This window comes from Suncus etruscus, chromosome 6 (assembly GCF_024139225.1).
Source record: "Suncus etruscus isolate mSunEtr1 chromosome 6, mSunEtr1.pri.cur, whole genome shotgun sequence".
Classification (NCBI taxonomy): Eukaryota; Metazoa; Chordata; class Mammalia; order Eulipotyphla; family Soricidae; genus Suncus; species Suncus etruscus.
In genome coordinates, this window is record NC_064853.1 from 21,672,098 (window position 1) to 21,696,051 (window position 23,954).

The 23,954-nt window shown below is 40.7% G+C and overlaps 1 protein-coding gene across 1 annotated transcript in view; it reads left to right on the forward strand.

Annotated features, from left to right (window-relative positions):
- Nucleotides 1-23,954, forward strand: part of C8B (complement C8 beta chain) — a 42,064-nt gene that overhangs the window by 10,774 nt on the left and 7,336 nt on the right. Inside the window, exons 3-9 of the mRNA XM_049774602.1 lie at nt 3,629-3,770; nt 5,952-6,093; nt 7,743-7,875; nt 9,520-9,717; nt 10,974-11,214; nt 14,422-14,550; nt 17,408-17,571. Coding sequence (XP_049630559.1) covers nt 3,629-3,770; nt 5,952-6,093; nt 7,743-7,875; nt 9,520-9,717; nt 10,974-11,214; nt 14,422-14,550; nt 17,408-17,571 — 1,149 coding nt within the window. The remainder of the gene's footprint in view (nt 1-3,628; nt 3,771-5,951; nt 6,094-7,742; nt 7,876-9,519; nt 9,718-10,973; nt 11,215-14,421; nt 14,551-17,407; nt 17,572-23,954) is intronic.

The window sequence follows — 23,954 nt, forward strand, 5'->3', positions numbered from 1 at the left end:
GTATCTAATTCATATGCAATAAATGGTTCTCTGGTGCCATCTCTACCAAATGCATCAGGCTTTATTAGCAATTAGAAGCTAGCAAAAGTCAAGCTTCCTGTATAGTCCCTCCTTACAAAAATGGCTATATAATTTATTATAAATATAAATGTACTTACAATGATTAAAACCTATTCAGTAATTTGCTAGTTGTTAGTAGAGAATATAGTGTATACAGACTTTTAGTATTTTATAGAATGGCTAGGAAGTCTTTGATACATAAGAACTGGGCATGTGCTGGAACACTGGCATGGATACAGAGGATAGATCGTATACATCTTTACCATAACGACAGGTGAAACAGCCCATTGATCAGCATTCCCATCCCAGGGGTTCACTAACTGTATGAAAAGCTTCATACAAACAAGATCCTCTAGATTTGAAATTGGGAAGCGGGGTTTTCTCTTAATGGAGAGAACAGAAGTGCACCTGCAGAGAAGTACATGTGTTTTGTTGCATCCTCTTAATTGAATGTTCTCAGTCTTGTTTTGTTGTTCTTTCTCTTTTATGGCCAAATTATGCACCAAAAATACTTGCAGCAAAAACTCATAGTAAATTTGCCTAGAATCTATCTCTACCAGCCTCACTCCACTGAAGCTGTGTATTTCTCTGACTGTCTCCCAATTCTCCCCGGCCTCTAGTCTTGCTATTCTCTCAGTAGACATGCCCTTTCCAGTGTCCTTCACTAGCAAGCACTCTCAGAGTCTTTCAAAACTCTGCTTTTTGACTTCTCAGCCCCCTTAGCAGCTAAAGAGACACCCATTTATGAGCTGCAATAGCTCCCTAGTCCTCTTGTCTTAGGATTTACCACCTACTTTTCCTTTATTATCTTCTGTTCCATTAAGTGGTGAGCGCTTGAAAGCTTATTTATTTCTACAACTTCAGAGGTAGGCCAATTTCTGCACATTGATAAGTACTCCATAAATAGGCGCTGTTTGAGCTCATTATACTTACTGACATGAGGGAAAGAGAGAGCCAAAGAGAGAGAGAGAGAGAGGTTGTTATACTTTCTATTAGGAAGAGAGGTAAACAGACTCAGAAACAGCTGGTGACTTCTCAAAGTCTCCAATTCATCTAGGATCTAGTACAGATCTTAAACCAAGATGCTTACCATGCTGGCTAATGTATTCCTGATCAAAACCTACACATTTCTGCAGTAGCTGCTCTTCAGTCTTCCTTCTCCTGGGAGGACCCAGAATCTCAGCTCTGAGAATACCCATGTGCTAGAGAAAAAGGTTATTTCCCTGCTCCTTGGGTAACCAAACTAGTTGTGGGTGAGGACCTGAGGGACTGTGGAAGTAGACCCAGAACAATCGCATGGTTAATTGGATCAATGTGCAGGCCACTCAAGATCATTCAGTTCCTACAGTAGGCCCTGTATTGCTGAAGTTATCAGCATCGATCCAATTATCTGCATAATTGCTTTATCTACGCCATCAACCCAGCATGAATCAGCCAGTCAGTCAGTCAGTCAGTTAGAGCTCAACATTGGAATTTGCCATCCACTCCTTTGTGTCAGCAGCACTGCAGGGTCACTGCGTAGGAGCTCATCCCCACCTTTCAGCTGGAACTGGGAAATATTTTCACTTTCTTTTATGCACTCCTCAAACCCAATTTGTCTTTAGTGCCTGGGGCTAGCCTCCTAGCCATCTTTGTTGACTTATTCTTGTCCTGCCTAGTCTCTGCATTCAGGAAGAAATACCCCTCGGAAGTGGGAGAAAAAAAGAGAGAGAGAGAGAGAAAAAAAAAAGAGAGAGTGTGTGTTTATGAATTAATAGTTGCATTTTATAGTTGCATAGTTATATTTTATTTTCAATGTTATACAAATGATCAACTATCCTGTTTAACATGCAATTCTGTAAAAGGGATTTAACACGCCTTCCTCTCTGTGGTTGCACCAATTCTTGAGGGCAACTATCACTTGGAAATATAATCATTTTCCTCTCTGTGGTAGTTTTTCCTTGTAGCATACTAAAATACTAAATCCAATCTAAGCCAATCCCACGGCTTTGATGCCTGGCTCCTGGGTTTATTTCCCATTCCTTAAGCACCTGCCATTCTCCCTCTTCTATTTAGTCCTAATGGATTTCTTTTTGTTTTCTAGATCAAGGTATATACTCCCTAGTGTCTCGGGTGGGTGCAGTAAGTTTCTCCTTCCAACAAAATCTCTGCTTGCATCCTACCCATTTCTCTGTCATTTCCTTTCTCCCTCGGGTCTCAGGTTAGATGTCAAGTTCTCTAGAAGTCTTCAGCCATCTCCTAAGTTTGTGCTGGAAATTGCTTATACATTTATAGAAGCCTGGCTCTTTATGCTCATAGCCTGGTGCCTACCACTACCACCTCCTTTGGGATTTTCTAGAGGGCACAGCAGAGGGCACGGCTATGGTTATAACCAAATAAGCCAACATAAATACTCCCTCATTTTTCCAACAATGAGAGATTTAAATTTTGGCAATTCATTTCATACTTTAGCATAGCAATAGGAAGTATGAGATAGAGCTGGAAATTACTAAATGATGGAAATTAATAACAATAAGGGGTCAGGGGCATAGCATAGTGGTCAGATTGCTTGTCTGCCACACAGCTAACCAATATTGGTTTGATCACCAATATGACATATGGTCCCCTGAGTACCATCAGGAGATTTCCCTTAGTTCACAGCTAGGAATCAACCCTGAGCATTACCAGTGTGGCCCCAAAACCAAAATAAATGAATAAAATATTAAAATAAATATAAGTGCAAGAAACTAGACCTACCAAAATGTAAGATTTCACTTATATAGAATATATTAGACATACTATATGGAATATTTTTTATTAAAAATCTTTACCTATACAACTGAGTGATTCATTATTTCCGTTTTAAAGATCAGTAAATTGAGATCACAGCAGTTAAATAACTTGCTCTACATCATATAATTAGAAAAGTGCATAGTCCATTGTAGTTTCAAAGCATTTTTCTCTTTTTTTCCATTTAGAAGCTACTAAGTCTATGAGAACACTTGAATTGACCCCTTGAATTTATCCAGCTGAGAGATTGTGGGTGTTGTATTATTGAACTACTCCATCTGCAATCAATTGTAACCCTTGACCCTCAAGCCCAGGCTTTTCTCACAGTCAGCAAATCTTTCCCATCACTGTAGACACAGAAATCAAAGCCAAGGTCTCTCCCCTCATGGGGCTCACAGTCTACTCATAGGCACACAGCCCACTGTGATATATTTCCATACCAGTCTTTAATGAGGGAAGCACAAGACACAAAGCAAGCATCCCCCAGTAGTCAGATGCTTCTGCTGATTCCAAACCTAGCCTAGACCTCCACTCCCATAGAGTAGAGGTGCTATAATTATCTTGTCTACCAACCCCATTTCAGAAAAAAGATCACAGTGACTGCTCCCTTAGAAATCTACATTTTATAAGTCACCAATAAGTAAGTGCTTCCCAATTACACTGGGGTTAGTACCACCATCCCTGATTGTTCCAGTGCCCTTTAGGGAATGGGATTGCCCACTTGGAGAATATCTGCCATAGAGGATCCCTCCGTTTCCTGAGCCCTGAGGCTCTTCCCTCATTTCTTTCTCTGCTATAGTACAGACATGCCACCTTGCTCCAGCCTGCTCAGTTCTACGGAGAGCCATGCAGATTCTTTGACAAGGAAGTCCAAGACTGTGTTACCAACAGACCATGCCATAGCCAAGTGCGGTGTGAAGGCTTTGTGTGTGCCCAGACAGGTACAGAGGGCTGCAGGGGTGAGGACTGGGTAGCTAGCACATAAGATGTCAGTGCCTAAGTATGGGGAAATTCACCATAGTTTTATCCTCAAAATCACAATCATGTGTAAGGCCAATAGGCTTCAAGGCTTCTTGGGGCCATAGGTCCTCAAGTATTTGAACTCATTTCACATGCATTATCTCATTTTTTAAAATTTAAAACCTACCTGGTTAGTACTTATCTCCTTATATTGCTCCTAGTATCAATCCCCAGAACTCCAGATGGTCCCCCAAACATATGAAGAGTGATCTCTGAGTGCAGAACGAGGAGTAAGCTTTGAACACTCTCAGGTGTGTTTGGTTAAAAAAAAGAAATAAATAAAATAAAATAAAAACAGAAAAAGAAACAGAAAAAAAGAAAAAAGAAGAGAAAAAGATAAAATCAAAAAGTGTGGAGACTTAGAAAAGTTACTTGTCCAAGGACATACTGCAGGTGTATAGATTAGGCTGCATTTAGGAACCTAGGGATTCCAATTGCATTCCTTGACATCAAGGACATTAGAAACATTGGTTTGAGGATTAGTACAGATTATATTTTGACATTAGGAGATATCATTTAACCTTATTGTGAGTTGTTTGCCTCAAGAGAATGGAAGAAGGGACATATTCCAAGCATCCCTTTGAAATGCATTATAAGCACTCAAGGCCATGAGAAAGAGTACTTCTTGCAGATGAAACCTTGTTGGTTCTCCCAGAGATCTGGACACCATGGCAGTCAAATAGGGCAATGAACATCATTTCCCTGGGGGAAATTTGGAGAGGAATTGTTCTGGCTTCTGCAATTTCCTCTCACCAAGACCAGCATAATCCCTAACATATGAAACAGTCATTAAGAAATACTTGTATAAAGGGAGAAGTTAGCAAGACACAGACAGGACAGAGCAGATAGAAAAGAACACATAAATGACTCACCAACTACAGAAATAATAAAAACTTGTCTTTTCATCTCATTTGTCTCACTAAGTCAGGCAAACATTTATCTCTCTTTTTCCAAGAGAATAATAGAATAATTTTATCCAGATAATCTAGAAGAGAGTTGCAACTCTCTACATTTATTGGACCCATATGAACTATGCTTTGGGATCTTTCAAGAAAGAGTTAGGGATTCTTAGAGCTCATTTCCAAGGCTTGTTGCAAAAGCAAAATTCCCTTCAATAAATCGAAGAGACTGTTTTACAGTGTGTCCATGGACTCATTATGGCCAGCGTTCCATGATTCTGATCAAACCCATAACAGTTACTCAGGCAGACATGAGTTTTTATGCCTTGTAAGAAACATTTAAAGACCAGACTGCTCTTCTGCCAGGAACACCCAAGAACATTGGTTAGAAGAGGCCTGATAAGTTCTGGAAAGAGGTTCACCTGCTGAGGGGCCTTAACCCCCAGGAAAAAACAATAAAGAGAGGAGGTCAAATGAAAAGAGAAGAAATGAGAGAGAAAAAGCAGCAGAAATACTCTTGAAACATATTGACTCTAGAAACATATTGACACTATATGCAAATATCTTCATGGTCTGAAAAGATTTCAAATGAGTCTGGGTGTCTGAGGGGGTGAGATTGCATGGGAAAACTGTGTTTAAACAGTTATTGGTTCTGATCCTGATGCAAATGTTTAACAGCAACATCCTTTAAGGGTTCTTAGGACCCCAGCCTCCTCTGAGTATGAGGTACAGTTTCATTTACTTCTATAAGTCCCTTGTATCTAGTGAGGGCAGGTCTGATGAGGAAATAGGGGGCAAAGGTTAAGTTACATACACCACTCAGGTTCACCAGGCCCAGAGAGCAAAGGGCAGATGCCCTTTCTGTTAGCTCAACAGGAGCTTCCTGTATATTCCTTATGCTTTGTGGTGGTGATGGTGATGGCGACCACATGGTACCAGAGATCACATTCAGAGGTTTTAACATTAAGCAGGAATGTGCGCTCACACCGAGCCACACCCCCACTTTCAATAATTTCCCCCAAAAGTGCCTTCTTACTACTTCTTACTACTCCTTTATCTTTGGGAGAAAGAAACTCTTGGGGCTTCTGTCTGACTCACAAGGGCTCCTCAGAGTTGTGTAATGAAGGCTCATTTGGGGCCTGGTGCATGGTAGGTGCCTGGAGGTACCAGTGGGCTCCCTCCCCTTTTCTGTCTTCATCCCAGGGAGGTGTGTCAATCGAAGGCTCCTTTGCAATGGGGACAATGACTGTGGAGACAGATCTGATGAGGCCAATTGTAAAAGGATCTCTAAAAAATGTCGGCATGAAGTGGACCAATACTGGGCAATTGACAATCTGGCCAGTGGGTAAGTAATATTGTTGTTCTTTGGAGGGGGAGAGGCCAGCCAATAGTGATTCTGAAGGTAGTAGTAGGGAGTTTCTGCCTTTTCGTTTTCTGAAGCAAAAGGGTGTTTGGAATTTCTCCCAGAACACTCCAGAAACACAGCGCACAGACAAACATGGGCCATAAGGAAAGCATGGATAGAGGTGAAGATAGAGACCCCATTTGGTTTCCACAGGAGGATAGGAGAGATGTTCCATTCATGACTGCTCTGCGACACTGTGGGGTACTTCTACTTCCTGGGAGTGGCCATAGACTTCAGCTAAGACCCTCCTTTAGCCTCATTTCCTGCGTCTGTACCAAGGGTATCATTCTGCCACTGTATTCCTACTCATAAGGACTAAAGAACTAGTGGGTGATTGGTAAGATCTATGACACTGCCAAGGTGGCACAAAGTAAGATGTGAGGTTAAACATAAGCATGCTTCCAGTCAAGCTTTGCTGGGTGATGGGGAAATGGTTAGAGATACACAGCAAGCAGTGTTACTGTGGACTTATGTTCACCTTGATGACCCAGCCAGCAGCAGCCCAGACCATGGCATTGGCCATCAACTCCATATCACACACGTAGCCTATTACCAACCTATGTATCCTTAAACCACATAAGACTAAATCACATTTTTGAAACTGTCCCAGACAGGAGGTGAGGTAGTCCTATCAGGGTAGGATTAACCAGTGGTAAATAGTACTTTTCTACCTCAAAAGAATTTTCTGATAGAGTCAGAGTATGTCCAAAATGCCTGCCCTAGACTGTTGGGGAAAACATGAATCAAGTCTTTGGGCTTTCTTCTGTTCCATACAGACAAGACACTACCACCTAAGGTTTCCAGACCCTAAACAAGGTGTGTTACAGAAGTACCTTTTTCTGGGTCTTTACCACAGGCCCTTAGAAAGAGCCATTATTTTAGTGTCTCATATGGAGTCATGCAAGATTAGGAACATCAGGAACATGCAGTTTTGTGAGGACAGCAGACAAATAAGTGATAGGTGTATGCCAGGCACCAAACACTCAACAACATGGACATACCAGGTCCTTATAGCAGCCTGGGGAAGAGTTACTTTTTCTTGTCCCCATTTCACAGACAAGGAGACCCTGGTTCAGAGAGAAGTTCAGAGTCAGTGTCTTCCCAAGCCCACATAATGCTTAAATGTCAGAATGGTGTAGAGTACAAGAATCTCTGAATTCCATGCTCTTACTAATAGCTCAAACACTCCCATAAGGCAGTAATGTCAGTTCAAATAGTGTATGATAGTGCCGGAACTGAACCTGGGGAGGGATTCTAGAGCCCAGTTTGGTAGGGCAAGCATCAGGGGAACAATGTGAAAGCTCATTCTGGAAATACAAGGAGATAAAATAGTGAAGGACTAGCAGGGCACTCAGGAAAAGGGATCAGCACTACCCAGGAGACTGGAGGAAAATCAGGAAACTCTAGTGGCTGGAGATTGTACTTTTTGCCTGTTAATAGCCAGCAATGGTGTTGGAAGGCTGGTTTGATTTAGATATGCATGGCTTCAAGGGCTATGCCCAAGAATTATGTTTAGTTTAGTAGTTCTAGAGCCAAGATTACACTATATGACACCCTAAGTCCTCTCCTTCTCTTTGTGTTCTGTACAGGGTAAATCTATTCACCAACACTTTGGAGGGCCCAGTTCTTGATCACAAGTATTATGCCGGTGGTTGCTCCCCACATTACATACTCAACACAAGATTTAGGAAGCCATACAATGTGGAGAGTTATAATGCACAGGTATGTGACAGCTATAAAGTCCTGCAGAGCAATGTATGAGCATTACTAAACAGCCAGTGGGCATGACTCCACCAGCCACCTACTAACTCTGCAAGCTTATAGGGAGCCCCCTTTCCTTCTGCACTTCAATTGTTGATGTTCAAAATGGGTGTGGTTGGTCCTCTTTCCTTGTGTCAGTGAAGTTGAAATTTTCTGTAGAGTATAAGCAGTTTTATCATAGAGCAGTCATTATGACACCAATATATCAAAAATGGGGCCAGAGAAAAAGCTCAAAGGACTGGGATGCATATCCACATATAGGAGGCCAGGTTCAAGCAATATGGTCTGTCCAAGGACCATTCCTGAGTACTGAGACAGAAGTAGTCTCCAACACCACTGGATATAAATAATATATAATATAAATAATATCAAAGCTACTAGGAGAGCTACATACAATTAGGACAGTCTTGATGGCTCCTGTAACATTAACGTGGATGATTCTCAATGGTCAGAAAAAAATCAAGACTTGGGTCAGAAAGATAGTAAAGTAGTTAAGCACTTGCCATGTATGCAGCTGACCCCACTTTGATCCCTGGTACAATATACGGTCCTTCAAGCATTACCAACAGTGATCTTTGAGCAAAGACTCAGAATTCCAGAGCAATGCTGGGTTAGAGCACAAATGACCACCCCCCAAATTAAAAGGAAATATCAAGTCTTATGACTGTTTGCCTCTAGAATGGGGCATTTTAGTTCTTAACATTTTAAATTATAGTTGCCATATTGTTATATATATATATATATATATTATATATATATATATTATATATATATATATATATATATATATATATATATATATATATAGTTGTTAGGATTGGCAAATAGCCTTAAAAGCACATATCACAGAGAAGGAGGTTTAGAATAGACTATGTTGGCCAGAGATGTGATTCAGGGCAAAGCACATGTCTCGCATGGGTGAGGACCTGAGTTCAATGACTGGCACCCCAGGAGTTGGGGAATGACATAGAATATTAGTACACGGGGCCGGGTAGGTGGCGCTGGAGGTAAGGTGTCTGCCTTGCAAGCGCTAGCCAAGGAAGGACCGCGGTTCAATCCCCCGGCGTCCCATATGGTCCCCCCAAGCCAGGGGCGATTTCTGAGCACATAGCCAGGAGTAACCCCTGAGCGTCAAACGGGTGTGGCCCAAAAACCAAAAAAAAAAAAAAAAAAAAAAGAATATTAGTACACAACACCGTCACCAAGATCCACTGGGAACAAACATGACCGTGTTAGTCTTCAGCTCCAGATAGGTTAGACTTGAGGTAAAGATCCTTTTCCATTTTGAGTCTCTGTATCCTTCTTTGTTAAAGTGCATGGATAGTAAAGATGGCCTTGATGACAGAGTTCACATTTTTTTCTGGCCACTGTAGTACTCAGAGGTTACTCTAAACTTAGTGCTCAGGAATCATGCCTGGTGGGCTCAGAAGACCATATATGGTACTAGGGATAGAATACAGGTCAACTGTGTGCAGGGCAAGCACCTTACCTGCTGTACTATATCTCCATCACCCAGCCTGTAGTTAGAACACTGTGCCTGTCTACCAACTTATACAAAGTTCTGAGTCTAAGGAAATAAGGTTTCTTTCTTTTTCCTCTCTTTAGACTCAAGGCAAATATGAGTTTGTGTTGACAGAATATGAATCATATTCAGATTTCGAACATAATGCCTCAATGAAAACCGCTGATGCTTCTAGCTTCAAATTTGGTTTTAAAATACCTGGAATATTTGAATTTGGCATTAGTGAGGCCACTGCTAATAGCAGACATTTTATCAGCAGAATCAAACGATTTTCTCATACCGTAAGTACCCTCTTGCTGATCTTAAATTTCTGTGTATTCTATGGAAAGGTCAGCCTCACCTTTGTGTCTGAATTCTGTGTTACTCCTATTCAGTTCTATCAACCGATTAAATTTCTGTTGTTTGAAAATGTTTCCACTAATAATAGCTTAGTCTTGGGTACTTTTTCAGAAAGGCCAGTCTGCTCAGCCTTTAATAACTATTTCTTTCCTTCCCTCCTAAGCATTTCCCTGGGGGTTTTATTAAGTTTAAGATTGTAGCTGAGTCAACCAAGACCTCTGGGAGACAGACCCCAGGAATCACAGGCCCTCCCCATGCATTTCAGCTGAGCCACTCTAAAGAATCTCACCCAAAACGTCTTATCTCAGGTCTTAGGGTGGCAGCTGGCACTGATCACACCAGAAGCCCACCTATATTTCTACTTTCTTTATGCTCCATGGCATTTCCCTACCTGGGTTCAGATGTCACTACTATTCCTTCACTGCAGAGTCTTTAAGGAATTTGAACAAACTTCAACCATCCTCATTGGTCTGATCTTGCCAGAAAGCCATGTACCCTTATATCCCATATTCTAGGCTTTGTAGGTCCAACACTGTCCAACACTCATCCAACACTGTCCTTGGGATATATGGTAGCTATGGTGACCCACTCAGATGAGCATGTTCCAATGAAATATGATTCACAAATCAGATGCTGGATTTGCAGAGCTGACTGCATGAGGTTGACTAGCCCAGATGCCATAAATTCTTCAGTCACACCTCCCCCACACACTACTCTTTTTTAAGAAGCTTCTCTGGGGAAGGATGGGGTACATTATATGACTGAAACCCAACAATGAACAATTTTATAACCACGGTGCTTAAATATAGCAATTTAAATTTGTATTAAATAGATCATTGCAATTGCAAAAAATAAAATAGAAGCTTCTCTTCAGAGAGATTTGAGCACATACAGAAACAGGTCATCTGCCATCTAGGCTAGTCAACCTCCCTTCCATCAGGGCCACCCACATGCCATGCTGGGCCCTTTCTCTACCCTCCATATCCTTTACTGGCCCCCGAAGGTGGTGAGTTAAGAGCAAGTGCTTTTGAGCTGAAAAGGACACGGGAATCTTTATGAGCAAGGAACGCCTATCTTCCCTCGGGTCTCCTGACGAAAGCAGCCCAGCACATGACATTTGCTCAACTCAAGTTCATCTCCTCCTTTTCAGATTCGTGACTTTAAAGATTTGCTTTCCCCGTGTTGGTCCTTCCCTTAGAACAGCAAGTTTCTGCATGCACGCTCCGATCTGGAAGTTGCGAGATACAAGCTGAAATCTCGGGGCCTCATGCTGCACCATGAGTTCCTCCAGAGGGTGAGAGGGCTGCCCCTGGAGTACAGCTACGGCGAGTACAGGGACCTCTTCCGTGACTTTGGCACCCACTACATCACAGAGGCCGTGCTGGGGGGCATCTATGAATACACTCTTGTCATGAACAAGGAGGCCATGGAGAAAGGAGGTATGTAGCCCTCCTAAGGGAGGCATCCATTGCTCTCTTGTCACCTGGGAACAGAGAGCTCTAGGGGAGACTTGTCTTCATTGTCTGAAGGCTCAGGAGGAGGGTTGTCATTTGTCCTTCTGGATCTGCTCTATCCATGCCTCTACTCTCGAGAGTTACCACAAAACTCACTTCTTGCCAGCCTTGTTGAGCCTGGGCCTCACCCCATCCTCACATGTCCAGTTTTCTCTACTCTTTGTTCTCTCTAGAACCTAGTGTTTCCCAAAGTAATAGGGCTACCCTGTGGGGAATACTGGAATGATGAGTGGGTGGTAATAGCTTCGGGTGCTGTGGGGATAAGGCATGGATGATTTCTTTTTGTTCTCTTAAAGAAAACCCCCCATTATGAAATAGGGCAGGGAAGTTTGGGATTTCCACTCTAGAGGATGACATAAAATCCTGTGAGATTCCTTATTTATATTATCTGCAACCACAAGTTGAGGTCCCAGATTTCAGATCTAACCATCTGAGCTATCAAACTAGCCATCACAGATGAACCAGGCCATCATGGGAGCCCTTAATTTTTTTCCAAACATGTTTGTCCCCTGGCTTTCTTCATCTCAAACTCATTTCATCATCCAAACACAGACCAAAGTCAAGAAATGAGAAATCTCCGTTGATGATGTTTCTTTCCTTCTACTTTATACTATCTCTCTGACCTCTCCACCTCTTTTTGTTGTTTGTTTATCTGTTTCTGAGCCACACCTAGCTGTGTTCAGAGCTTACTCCTGGCTCTATATTCAGGGATCACTCCTGGGGATAAGCTACATGCCTGTTGTATTCTCTGGCCCCTTCACATCTTTTGATTTTTTAAGTAATAAATAGGTGACTTGGAGAGAGCTCAAAGTACTAAAGTGCCTTGAACATCAAGACTCTGAGCTTGATCCCCTGCATGTGGCTAGCCCACTCTAGTACTACTGCATGGAGCCCTGAAAGTCTCTAAACTCACCCACAATGATCTTAGTGACCTAGTGACCTTAGCTGGGTCATAGCAATACTACATGGCAGGGCTAGATCATTGAACCATCTGCCCTGATTGTTCTAGAAGTGGCCCCAGGACCCTGAGGAAAATGCTTAATTAACTATAGAAAAAAAAAGAAAATATTTATTTTGAGCTCTGGGGTTGAATATACATAAAAGAAAATGAGGGGCTTGGAAAAATGACTTAAATTGTAGTGCATATGTCTCCCATGTACAAGGCCCTGAGTTTCATTCCCAGCTATACACAGACTCCAAGTCCCATCAGATACACCTCCAAGTCCTGCTGGGTGAAACCCTAATGACCTTTGAACATATCCTTGATTCATGCAGAGCAATCTGTACTGGGAAAGACTCTAATAATATAAATAAATATTTCTAAAAAGAAAAAAAGAAAACAGTAAACAGTGCGACCAATGAATTGTAGAGGAACAGCTAAACTCTTTCTAGAGTTCTTTAGGTTATGGGCTGCTATTCTGACTGTTACTGAGGACTTTATCTTGATTTTGTACCCCAAAATAGAGGTATAGCTTCGATCCACCTTGAGTCTCTCTATCTGACACTGTAGAATTTACCAGGAGCTATAAAATCTACCTGCCTGCACACTCATCTTTGGAATGATGAGAACCCAGATGACTGTGCTCGGAATTCTGAAATATGAGAGCAGGGGTCTGTGGTGGCATCTCTTCCAGCCTGTTCCTTGCTCACCCACTATGCTCTCCTACTGTGTTATTACCCATCTTTTCCTGGGGCAGGCTCTCACCTGCAAGATCTTTTTTTGGGATCCCTCAAACTAATTGAATCCCATAGATCTCTGTGCCACCATAATTTCTTCTTAAATACTCCATCTCTCTTGGACTGCCCTTGGGAGGTTGGCACATGAATGTATGAATTTGGGCAATCAGCTAGTCCCTAACACCATGCTTCATTCCTGATGAATCCATTGAAGCAGTAGAGGTAGAAGAAGGGGAAACATAGACCCTTTTATAAGAATTTTTCAGATTTTTTTCAGCAAGTGTCATCCTTAATTGACCAGTTGGATAATTTGTTGCTGCAAGGTTTATGTAACCTTATTGTGATATCCAGGTCCCAAAGAAAATTGTTTTGGAGAACAGTGACAGGTTCCAGACCACTGATCCCCACAGTCTGACCCATCTGCAATGCAACAGCCTTAGAGATCTATTGCCAGGTTCACACAAGTCATGGACCAGGTCTGAAAATAGGAATGGAAGGGAGAAGCTCCAGTAATGGGAAGAAAAATGGGAAGTAACTTCTTTATGTCAGGGACTCCATCTCACACTTTTAGTCCCTTTCCTCTGCTCACTGGTTAAAACACTCTTCTGGAAGGTGTGTGATGGGAGGTGGGAAGATTTCTGTAGCCTCAGGAAAGAATCACCTTTCATAAAAAACTTAGAGCACAAACTCCACCAGGGCAACAAAACCCTCCTTGAAGCATCTTTGAACAAAGAAGCTCTGGGGAATATAGATTTTGATTAATTAAGAGTCTCTGCTAAACCCAGTGTCACCTGCACTTTTGATGGAACTTTTCCCAGCAAATCTCAGTCTGGATGGTTAGGATGCTTGGGTCTGACTGGGGCTGTGCCATTTGGTACTAAGCTAGGGAGATGAAGTATTGAGAGCAGAGCCTGTCATGTGTAAGAAATTTTACCTCTTTTATAAATTGCTTGTATGCTTTGCTTTTAATTTGATGATCCGTATTTATAATACTATTGATGGTAGGGTGTCATGCTTAGAGTGTTCCAGTACCACACCCTCCAGAAGTGTCCACCTCCCTCTATTACTGTATCAGGATCACCCCAATATCCCCTTCTCCCCCACCATGATAAGTACAGCTATTTAGACTAGTTTTCATTTTATTGCCTTTGGTCATTTGTTATTCCCTTACTTTATTTCTTTATAACCTGCCCACGAGAGACCACTCTCTCTTACTTCCACTCCTTCTGGTTGACTTCATTGAGTATGATATTCTCCAAATCCATCCTCATAGTGACAATTTGCATGATTTGTCTTATAGGCAAATGAAAAACTACCCTTTGCAATTTTTCTCCATCAGATTGATCATTCATTAATTTGAATCTGTGAAGTACTACTACTAATGGTGGGCATGAGGTCAAAGAAAGAGGATAAATGTCCCTTTAGATCACATGGATCTTTCCTTGCTTCTTGCAGATTATTCTCTAAAGGATGTCCAGGCCTGCGCCCAACATGACTTTAAGATCGGTGCAGCCATTAAGGCTGTCTATGTCAGTCTTGGAGTTTCAGTAGGCAAATGCCAGGGTATTCTGAAGGAAATCAAAGGTAAGTGCCAACACATTATCTCCACCATGCCTATCTGTCCCCTTTGAAGACCACCATGGTCCTAGTCTCTTTTCATATGCAAGGAAGTTCTAAAACCATTTCAACAGAAATAATTTAAATAAAAACTTACCTATGTGCTGAGTTTGCAGAAAAAAATAAAAAGAGAATGAATTGTTGTGTTACATGGAACATACAAACCACCGAAGAAGCAGTTAACCAAGTGGGTATAAATGCCATCCCAGGGCAGAGCCTGCTTCCTCTCATGGGGCAGAATCATTTGTGGAAACTTAAGGTTTATTTAGTGTAATTTAAAGTTGAGATTTGCTTTATAGACATAAGGGCAAAATATAAGAATGGCAACATATTTAAGGCTAGTAGTTAGTTTGATAGAATGAGGCTCTGCACTAGGGCTCCCAATGAAGAGGACAGGGAAGTGACTTGTCCATATCTAGCTATGGAGACCAGAGGATCCAGCTGAGCTATAGATCATGTTTCTCGGAGCCCACAAATTAGGAAAGACCTGACTGGAGATGACAAGAAAGTCATCTGGCCAGAGCCAGGTACCTGAGAACAGGGATATAATATGGAAGGGACCTTAGTCCTGAGAAGCTGTCCAGTCAACACAGGAAAGATCACTTCTCAGCATGGCTCCAGTCTTCCTTATCTGCTCTCTCTAACTTGTGCAAAACAATTCCATCAGTTAACTGCTGCTGTGGAACAATCTCCTGACTGTTTGATGCCAGTGTTTATTTGTCTGTTTGTTTGTTCACTGCAATGGAGCTGGTTTGGAAGATGCACTGCTGCACAGAGGCAGGTATCCATAAATCAGATGTGCTTTCGCTTTTTTTTTTCCTTCTTGGGACACACTTTACAGTGATCAGGGCTTACTTCTGGTTCTGTATTCAGGTACCACTTCTGGAGGGACAGTACCATAATGGGTACTGAGGATAGAATCTGGTCATTCACATGCAAGGCAAATAACTTACCAACTGTTATAACTCTCTAGCCCCAAGATATGTTTTTTATTTATTTTTGTTTGGGGGGCACACAGCTGTGCTCAAGATTTATTCTGACTCTGTCCTCAGGGATCACTCCTGGTAGGCTCAGGGGATCATATGTGGTGGTGCCAGGGATTGGCCCACTGTACTTTTTCCTCATCCCCCAGATATGCTTTTTAAAGACATGCAGAATCATTCCACATCACAATCACTGATGAGAGTTATGACCAGCTCCCCCAACCCAGAGTCCTCACCTTCAATACTTACTGTGTTCAGCATGTCATATCTTCCTCAGTATTTTCACCATTAGTTACATTAAACAATAGACGTTCTTTGAAGGCAATCTTCTTGTTTAATTTATTCAGCATCACTATAGTTAGGGGAAGGTGTATATGGCCAGACTCAAGGGACCATATATTCCCTGGGATGAAATCTAAGGCCTCACATGGCCAAGAATATATCTCCTATTTGATCCATGTTCCCAGCTCTCAAGACCCTGTTTTGTTTATTTGCTTGTTGTTCTTTGAATGACTATGGTTTTCATCCTGTATAATGCACTGTGAAGTTATCATGTGCTTTTCTTGTCCATACTACTGTAATTGCTATTTCTGATTGCTATTAATATGCTTCATAATTATTTGTTCTTGAAAGCACTTCACTCAGGGAATCACTTGGGAATGGGTTGTTGTGTTGGAGAGTGTGAAATAATGCAAAGTTATTTGTTTTCTAAAAATATTTATACCCATTTACAGTAGCAACAGTGAATGAGACTCCCTTTATTTTTATAACTTTATTTATTGTGATTTTGGTAATCTGGTTACAATAATGATAAAGTTTATGACTTATATGTATACAGTTACTGCACTTTCATGGCCACTAAAGTGACCCAACCATCTACCTCTGTCCTTGTGAGTGACCCCCTTTATATGTTGTTTTTAAAAGGTGTTGTAAATACAAAGCTGAGTCATCACTTTATGCAGGTTAATGGCTTTGGGCTCTGGACAATGGTTCCTTAGAATGAGTTCCTGATGTGGCTAGAGTTTCTGAAAAACCTCCTGAGAAGTCAGACTAATAGCTACTTCATAGCATCCACTGCTGCAGGCACATCTGTGACACATGAGGCCCTCCCTGCCTTCCCAAATGTTCCCTACAAGGAAGTGCTGGTGTGTAGACCCAAAACAGGGATACATGGGATAATTTTCTCTAGCTCAGAGCTATCTTATCTTAGAGCAAAGATTACACAATGAAAATAAACAGAGTCAATTGGTGTACAGCCTTAGATTTGTAACTGACACAGAAATGTCGATAATCTACCTACTTACCCAGGTACTTACCTATCTGTGGTCGATCTGTATGCCCATATGTCTGTTCCATGTATAATTGATGGATATATCCATCAGCCTATCTGCCAATCTCAAAACATATCTATTATCTATTGTTATAGCTGTGCATAGGTATGTACCTGAATTGATTTTGTTTATCTGCCATGGTCTCTCACTCTATTTATGTTTATGTTTGTTTACCCATACATGTGCATACATCTAATGATCCCTTCATTTTTTTATGACCTCTTCATCACTCCCTATATGTGTATGTGTCATCTACCAATTGGGTGTCCTCCATGGGCTCTATCAGTGACTAGTATTAATAGATATTCAAATAGTTCCTTCTTTCTTATCCCATATCCCACTTGCATCCTATTGACCTGGGTTCCTATACTGTGTCTCTACAGAAGGCAAGAATATGCCTGTCCTCTCTCATCTTTAGATTGAGATCAGGGATATTAATAGTATCCAGGTTTCAGTCAATTCCAAGCCGTGGTTGGGGTTGCCCTATACTAGTCTTCATTTGATTTCCAGAAAGAAACCAACGCGACACCATGGTAAAGGACCTGATTGTCCTTGTCCGAGGAGGTGCTAGTGCGGACATTACTGCCCTGGCATACCGGGAGCTGCCCACAGCAGAGCTGATGCAGAAATGGGGAGAAGCCGTGCAGTACAACCCAGAGATTATCAAAATTCAGGTACATGCAGGGGCCTATTCTTTCCTTACCAAGAGAGAAGTCTAGTGTGAATTGGGTTTGGAATCTAGCCTCGGGAAGACCTAAGCCTTAATCTTTTTTTTTAATATATATTTTATTTAAACAACTTGATTACATACATGATTGTATTTAGGTTTCAGCAATGTAAAGAACACCACCCATCACCAGTGCAACATTCCCATCTTAATCTTAAGGTACATGTGTGACAGTAGAAAATATATCAATTAATTATCTTTTATAATTGTTGAGGAAGGCCACTTTTAGGGACTCTGGAGAGCTGGCAGAGACATACTGGTAGATTGCCAGTGGGCTGCATAGTACACAGAATTGAACAGGAGCCTCCTCTAAGCAAGACACATCCCCAGCCTATAAAATAGATCTGGAATGAGTGGACAGTATACTCCTAAGCACTGGATGGACAATCTTCAATCCTTTCAGTGGTCTACAAGCTACTAAAGGAAATGAATCACTAGATTTATATTCCATTCTTCTCTAATTTAATCATCTTTCTAGTTCTTCAGAGAATCATTCATATCTTTATTTAAATACTTCTCCATCCAACAAGTGCTTTCTAAGTTCCTGTAATGAGAGAGGAATTAGGTACTGGAAGAGAGAGACAGTCTCTACTGAACAGTGAGATGGTAACATGCACAGCTATCATACAGGACAGGATAATACATCATGATAATCACCAACACGGCTGGGACACCTAGATATTCATGACACTCTGCCAAGGGCTTGTGGAATGTTATTTCATCTAATCCTCACTCATTTGAAAATTCAGTATTCTCCTCTCAACTTCATTGCTGATAAAAATCAAGGTCACAGAGACTGTAGCCATCTTGCTGCTTAAGAGTCTTTGTTAGGTTAGAACCTGAATCTCTGACCTCTCTCAGTCTCTACAGATATTCCCTTGAGTTTGGGTGAATAAACTGCAAAAACATCAACCACCTAAGTAAGAACTGTTTTGATAAACTTAAACTAAAAAGGCATTTGCTCCAACAAGACTGTCATATCAGCCTTGGTAGATACTTGCCTGTGGTGACTTGAGCCCTGTGTTCATGTCACATTTGACACCATCTTTCTTGCCATCCTCCATATACATACATGGTCCAGCAGCCACTCTAATTCTTACTTTTGCAGTCACGATATTGAGCTGAGGGGCTAACAATCTTGAGGGAAGCTCTGCAGTCCCAAACACTGGCTATTTTTTGCAGTGTTTTAATTATGTGTCAAATTCATTGAGAAATCTGCCATTCCACTCCTATCCTATTACTTGTGCACTGATGACACTCTAGGCTACTGGAAAATAGAGAGAAGGATCAAAATGGTGAAGGTTCAGAGATACCCAGGATTGGCTTATGCCATGATGACCTTCGTTGCTATCATTGATGGGCATGGAAGGGAACAGAGTTAAAGGAAAATATATCCCTGGTCTTCACTTATTACTCATATATCTTACCTGAATATATTTTTCTTAACTGAGAATTAATGAATTGACCTAGTTACCTATCTAAACAGGTTGGGCAAGCCAGTCTCAGCACTGGGGATGTTAAGAACTAAACATGTAGTGTGGGATGTATGTGGAGCATGTATGTGTGAATGCATGTGAGAGAGGGAGGAGGAAGGGAGAGATGGACAAATAAATTGAATGTGTTAGTTATAATAGTCTCAGTTTCCAATGTCTCTGCCAGACCTGCAAAAGATTTTGGAGGTGTTTACTTTCCTGAAAGCCCAAAAGGTTTTTGTAGCATCCTAAATGCCTACAGTGCTTCACACCCACCACAATGTGATACTGCAAAGGGCATTGTGGGTGGAAAGGGAGAGAGCTATTTCCAGGAGTGGGAAAGACCAGATTGTAGCAGGTTCTTGCATGCTTTCTCTAGTTGTGCTTCCTGTGAAAAATGAATATTTTGTGTAGTCTCCTATTCCACACAGTCTTTATGGCAAAATAAAAACGGAAACTGGCTTCACATTATATCAGAATAACTCTTCTCTGCAGAATTAGCTTACTAGGTATTTTCCCACAAAACAAGACTCTCTTAAAGAAAAGCAATCAATAGACCCAGAATTTTTTTGTCAAAACTAGTCTTAAACTCAAGAATATAAGATGTGGTCAGAGAGATAGTAGAGTATATTTAGACACATGCCTCACATGAAGCCAGCTCTGATTAAATTATGACCACTACATGATCTTCAAAGCAATCTGTGTATAGTTGTGGAGGCTCTGGGCACTGCTGGGTATGGCTCTGGAGGCTGTGAGCAGAGTTAACAAAGCCCTCTCACATTATTTTCCAATAAATTTTAAATTGAAATGGCTCTAGGCTCAAGGGAAAGAAAAGCAATGCCAAGGAGGTATAAAGAATGTTAAAGTCAAAAGATTATAATTATATTCAAGATACAAATGACAAGTATCTGTATCAAAGAAGTAGAAAATAAAAGACAATTTAGAATGCATTTATTTTGTGATTATAATAAAATCAAAGAAGATAAGAAATTCATAAAATTAAAAAATTAGAAGCTGAGATACTTAGACACTGCTCCAGTAAAATGAGATATAGCTAAAGATAGGAAATACAACAGGGTGAAAAAATGAAAATATGTTGGAAGCCATAAAGAACAGGACTGACACTGTAGAAAATGGAGTCAGAGATGTGGAAGGTACTATAAACATGCAGAAGTAGAAGACAAATGTAGAAGTAGAAGATAAAGGGATTAAAACAATAACATGGAAGAAGTATGGAGGGTAGAACATACTGGTGTAGAAATGTAAAATTTAGAGACTTTTTCAGTACAGAACAGCAAGATGAAATCTGATGGCACTTTAATTAGGCACCTAATATTATAAACATGTCTGTACAGGTAGTACAGAAAAACACCCTGTTTCAAAGCAGGCAAAAGGACTAAAAACCAGACAACACTAAACATATTCTTTTTTGTTTTGTTTTGTTTTGTTTTGTTTTTCATCACACCTGGCGGTGTTCAGAGGTTACTCCTGGCTCTGTGCTCAGAAGTCACTCCTGGCAGGCTCAGAGGATCATATGGGGTGCCAGGTTTTTTAACAAGGTCCATCCTATGTTGGCTGTGTGCAAGGCAAATGCCTTACCGCTGTGCTATCGCTCAGGCCCTCACTAAACACATTCTGGCATTGTTTTACTTTTAGGAACAATGTATCCCTCATAATAAAACAAACTGGGCTTTCAATTCTTTTTTTAAAATAATATCTTTATTTGAGGACCATGATTACATAGCTTGTAGTTGGGTTTAAGTCATAAAAGGAACACTAACCTTCACCAGTGCAACCACTTGGGCTTTGAATTCTTTACATCAAACTACCTGGAGATAATATTGAGAGTCACCGATAGAGGAAGCATCCTGGGACTTGGTAAAATGCTTATTCATGGAGGAGAAATACCAAAGGCATTTTGAAGGATTTGGGGGAAGATTATGTAAAGGGTCCCAGATTCAGCAAATATAAGATGGCTGATAAAATACAAATTCTAAGCAGTTAAAAAAGCAATGATTTTTAGTGTAATCATCTCCCTTCTGTGTCATTTGTTGTATACATGAAATGCAAGTTATCCAGTATTAAGTGGGAGCCCTTGGCAAAGTCTCTTGTTACCCCTGCATTGGTTTTTAATGATAAGAACAGCTAAGCTGCAGCCTGTGACCCAAGGCTATTGGTGATACCATTGGACAGAGTGTTGGCACTGCCTGGAGAAGGAAGAAAAATGCACTGGTGACCATATAGAGGTCAGGAGAGCCTGAATAGGCCAACATGATAGTCCTGAGACTTCTTCTGAGTTTATTCTCTATTACATAGCATGTCAAAAGGTTATGACTAAGGGAGTGGGTTAACTTATCATCACTCAAGAATCCAGGCACTGAGGCTTTCCCTTGATTCCAAGATCAGTACACTGTAGTCCAGAAATGGACTAAGTCACATCTTACTACTCTGAAGACTTTACTTACATCACTAAGTTTTTACTGCTCAAAATAAATCACTATTAAGTTCTCTTGATGAGCAACAAGGTTTTACAACCCAGCCCTACCCCAAAAGACAAGTCAAGTTCCTTGGTAAATGGTGAGAATGACCATCATACCTTGAATTTGCTCAGGATAAAGAAAACTATTATATGTATTTTTATATATAATTATAAAACATATATGATATCTTTATATATATTATTTGTGTAATAAAACAAATTATTCTTCTGACCAAGAGCAGGATTTAAGATACAGAGGATGAGGAAGCATTGCCTGATAGGAAAATGTTAGACTTGAACAGCTGGATCTTGTTCCTAAAAATAAATTCTGAATTTCAAATAAGAAAACCATGAATATAATTAAATGGCAGCTAACACACCAAATTTTCTTTTGCTAAAATGAAATCCTTAATGTGGGAGGAATGAAACAATTTATAAGAAAGACACATCTCAGAGGAAATAGACAACTCCCTAAAGAACTCAGAGGACTAATAAATATGCGAAACTTTTAACTTCTCTCGGAATAAGAATGAAAATGAAAGTAGAAGTGCAATATTATGTTTTACCAACCAAATTGGTAATGATTAAACATCCATAATACTCAATGTCATCGAGAACGATGAGATGAACACTTTTGTAAAATAAGAGAATATACCATCCTTCAGAAAGACTATAACCACATATAACTGAAAGATTTAAAATGTTTAAAGCTTTTGATCCAGTAACCCCAATTGCAATAATCTACCAAAGAAAAATCTTCAAAAGCTGGTGAAGATGTATGTAGAAAAAGGTACCTTGTTTTATGTTATTTGTAGTAGCAAAAGGGAAAAGAAGAAAGGAAACAACCAAAAGACTCAATAAAAGAGGAAGCAGTGAATACATTATAGTTCATCTATACTGCTGGATGCTAGGAGGCCATAAAATGTATTTTGTCAAAGACTATTGAATGACAGTGTGAAATGACCAAAGTTTGATATTAAGTAAAAAACAGATGATAAAACTGCACTGAAGAGAGAATTGGGTCATACCTCACAGTGCTCAGGGCTTACCCCTGACTCTGTTCTCAGAAACTACTCTTGCTCGGACAACCATTTATGGTACTGGCATTAAATTGGGGTGGCCATATGCAAGGCGAGTGTTTTAAACCCTGTTATCTCTCTCACCTCTCCAAACTATAGTTTTCTTGTGCCATTCATTTGGTGTAAATATTTGTCCATCTACCTATACAGAAATATATTGAAAGACAACTGGCCACAATCTTCTCCATCCCCTGGTGACCCCATAACTCTGGTTTATCTGCTGAACTTGTCTGGGTAATAATTTTCCACTTGTAAAATGGAAAAAAAGAAGACAACCTGAATACTAAGACCAAAGATGATATTAAGTCAGTTGGTTATGCGAAACATTTTGAGAAAATCAACACATCATTGCAATAATTTGTGATCATTAAGAGAGATGATCTCCAGCATTCACTGTAGAGAATTGCATGGGACTTAATACAAAATTTCCCAGACACTGATCCCCATCTTGACACTGACTCAGAGATGTGAAACAGTTGAAAACCAGTGGTGGTATCAGAGAGATAACAGAACTGTAGGGCATTTGCCTTGTACCAGGCTGATTCAGATCTGGGTTCAATTCTCAGCATCCTCTATGGTCCCCTGAGTCTGCCAGGAGTGATTTCTGAGTGCAGAGTCAGGAATAACCCCTGAGTACCACTGGATGTGGCTCAAAACCAAAACTAAAAAAAAAAAAAAACAAAAAACGTGGTCTCATAAATGGCCTCCATTTCTTTGTAAATTTTACTTATGTAAAATGTTCACAGAGGTAACTGTTCTAAGGATCCACCGATCAAGGTGAGTAGCAAAACCTGTGTATTGGGGGGTGGAGAGAAATTAGGGTATGAGGAAAGGAAGGGGAATAAAACAGAATGAAGAGAGTGAAAATTGGAATACTTAGGCCATTTGAATCAGGCTTTGGTGTAGAATTCTAGTGTGGGAAGGGAGAAGGATTTCTTCCCAGTGGTACAAGAGGTCCTTGGAAGCCAGGCCCAGCAATACCGATACAGCAGTATGAGCCAGATGGCTTCCATGCTAAGTCCTACAGGTATGATGGTGCTCAAAGCTGCTGAGGATGACATCTTGAGAGTTCTGGGGACTCTTGCAGTGCAATGCACTGACCTGATATGCCAAGCACACTCTTCAGCCCTATAAGCTATCTCTAGAGCAGTGTTGTTTTCAGATTTTTGCCTCTGTGTTCCTTAGCCTTCTATATAGATGGGATTGATTTGCTGTTTGGATGCTGAGGGCTTCGATTTATGTGTAAACTCCCAGCATAGTGCCTGGCACATAGCAAATATGCCAGGAAGGCCTGTTCTGG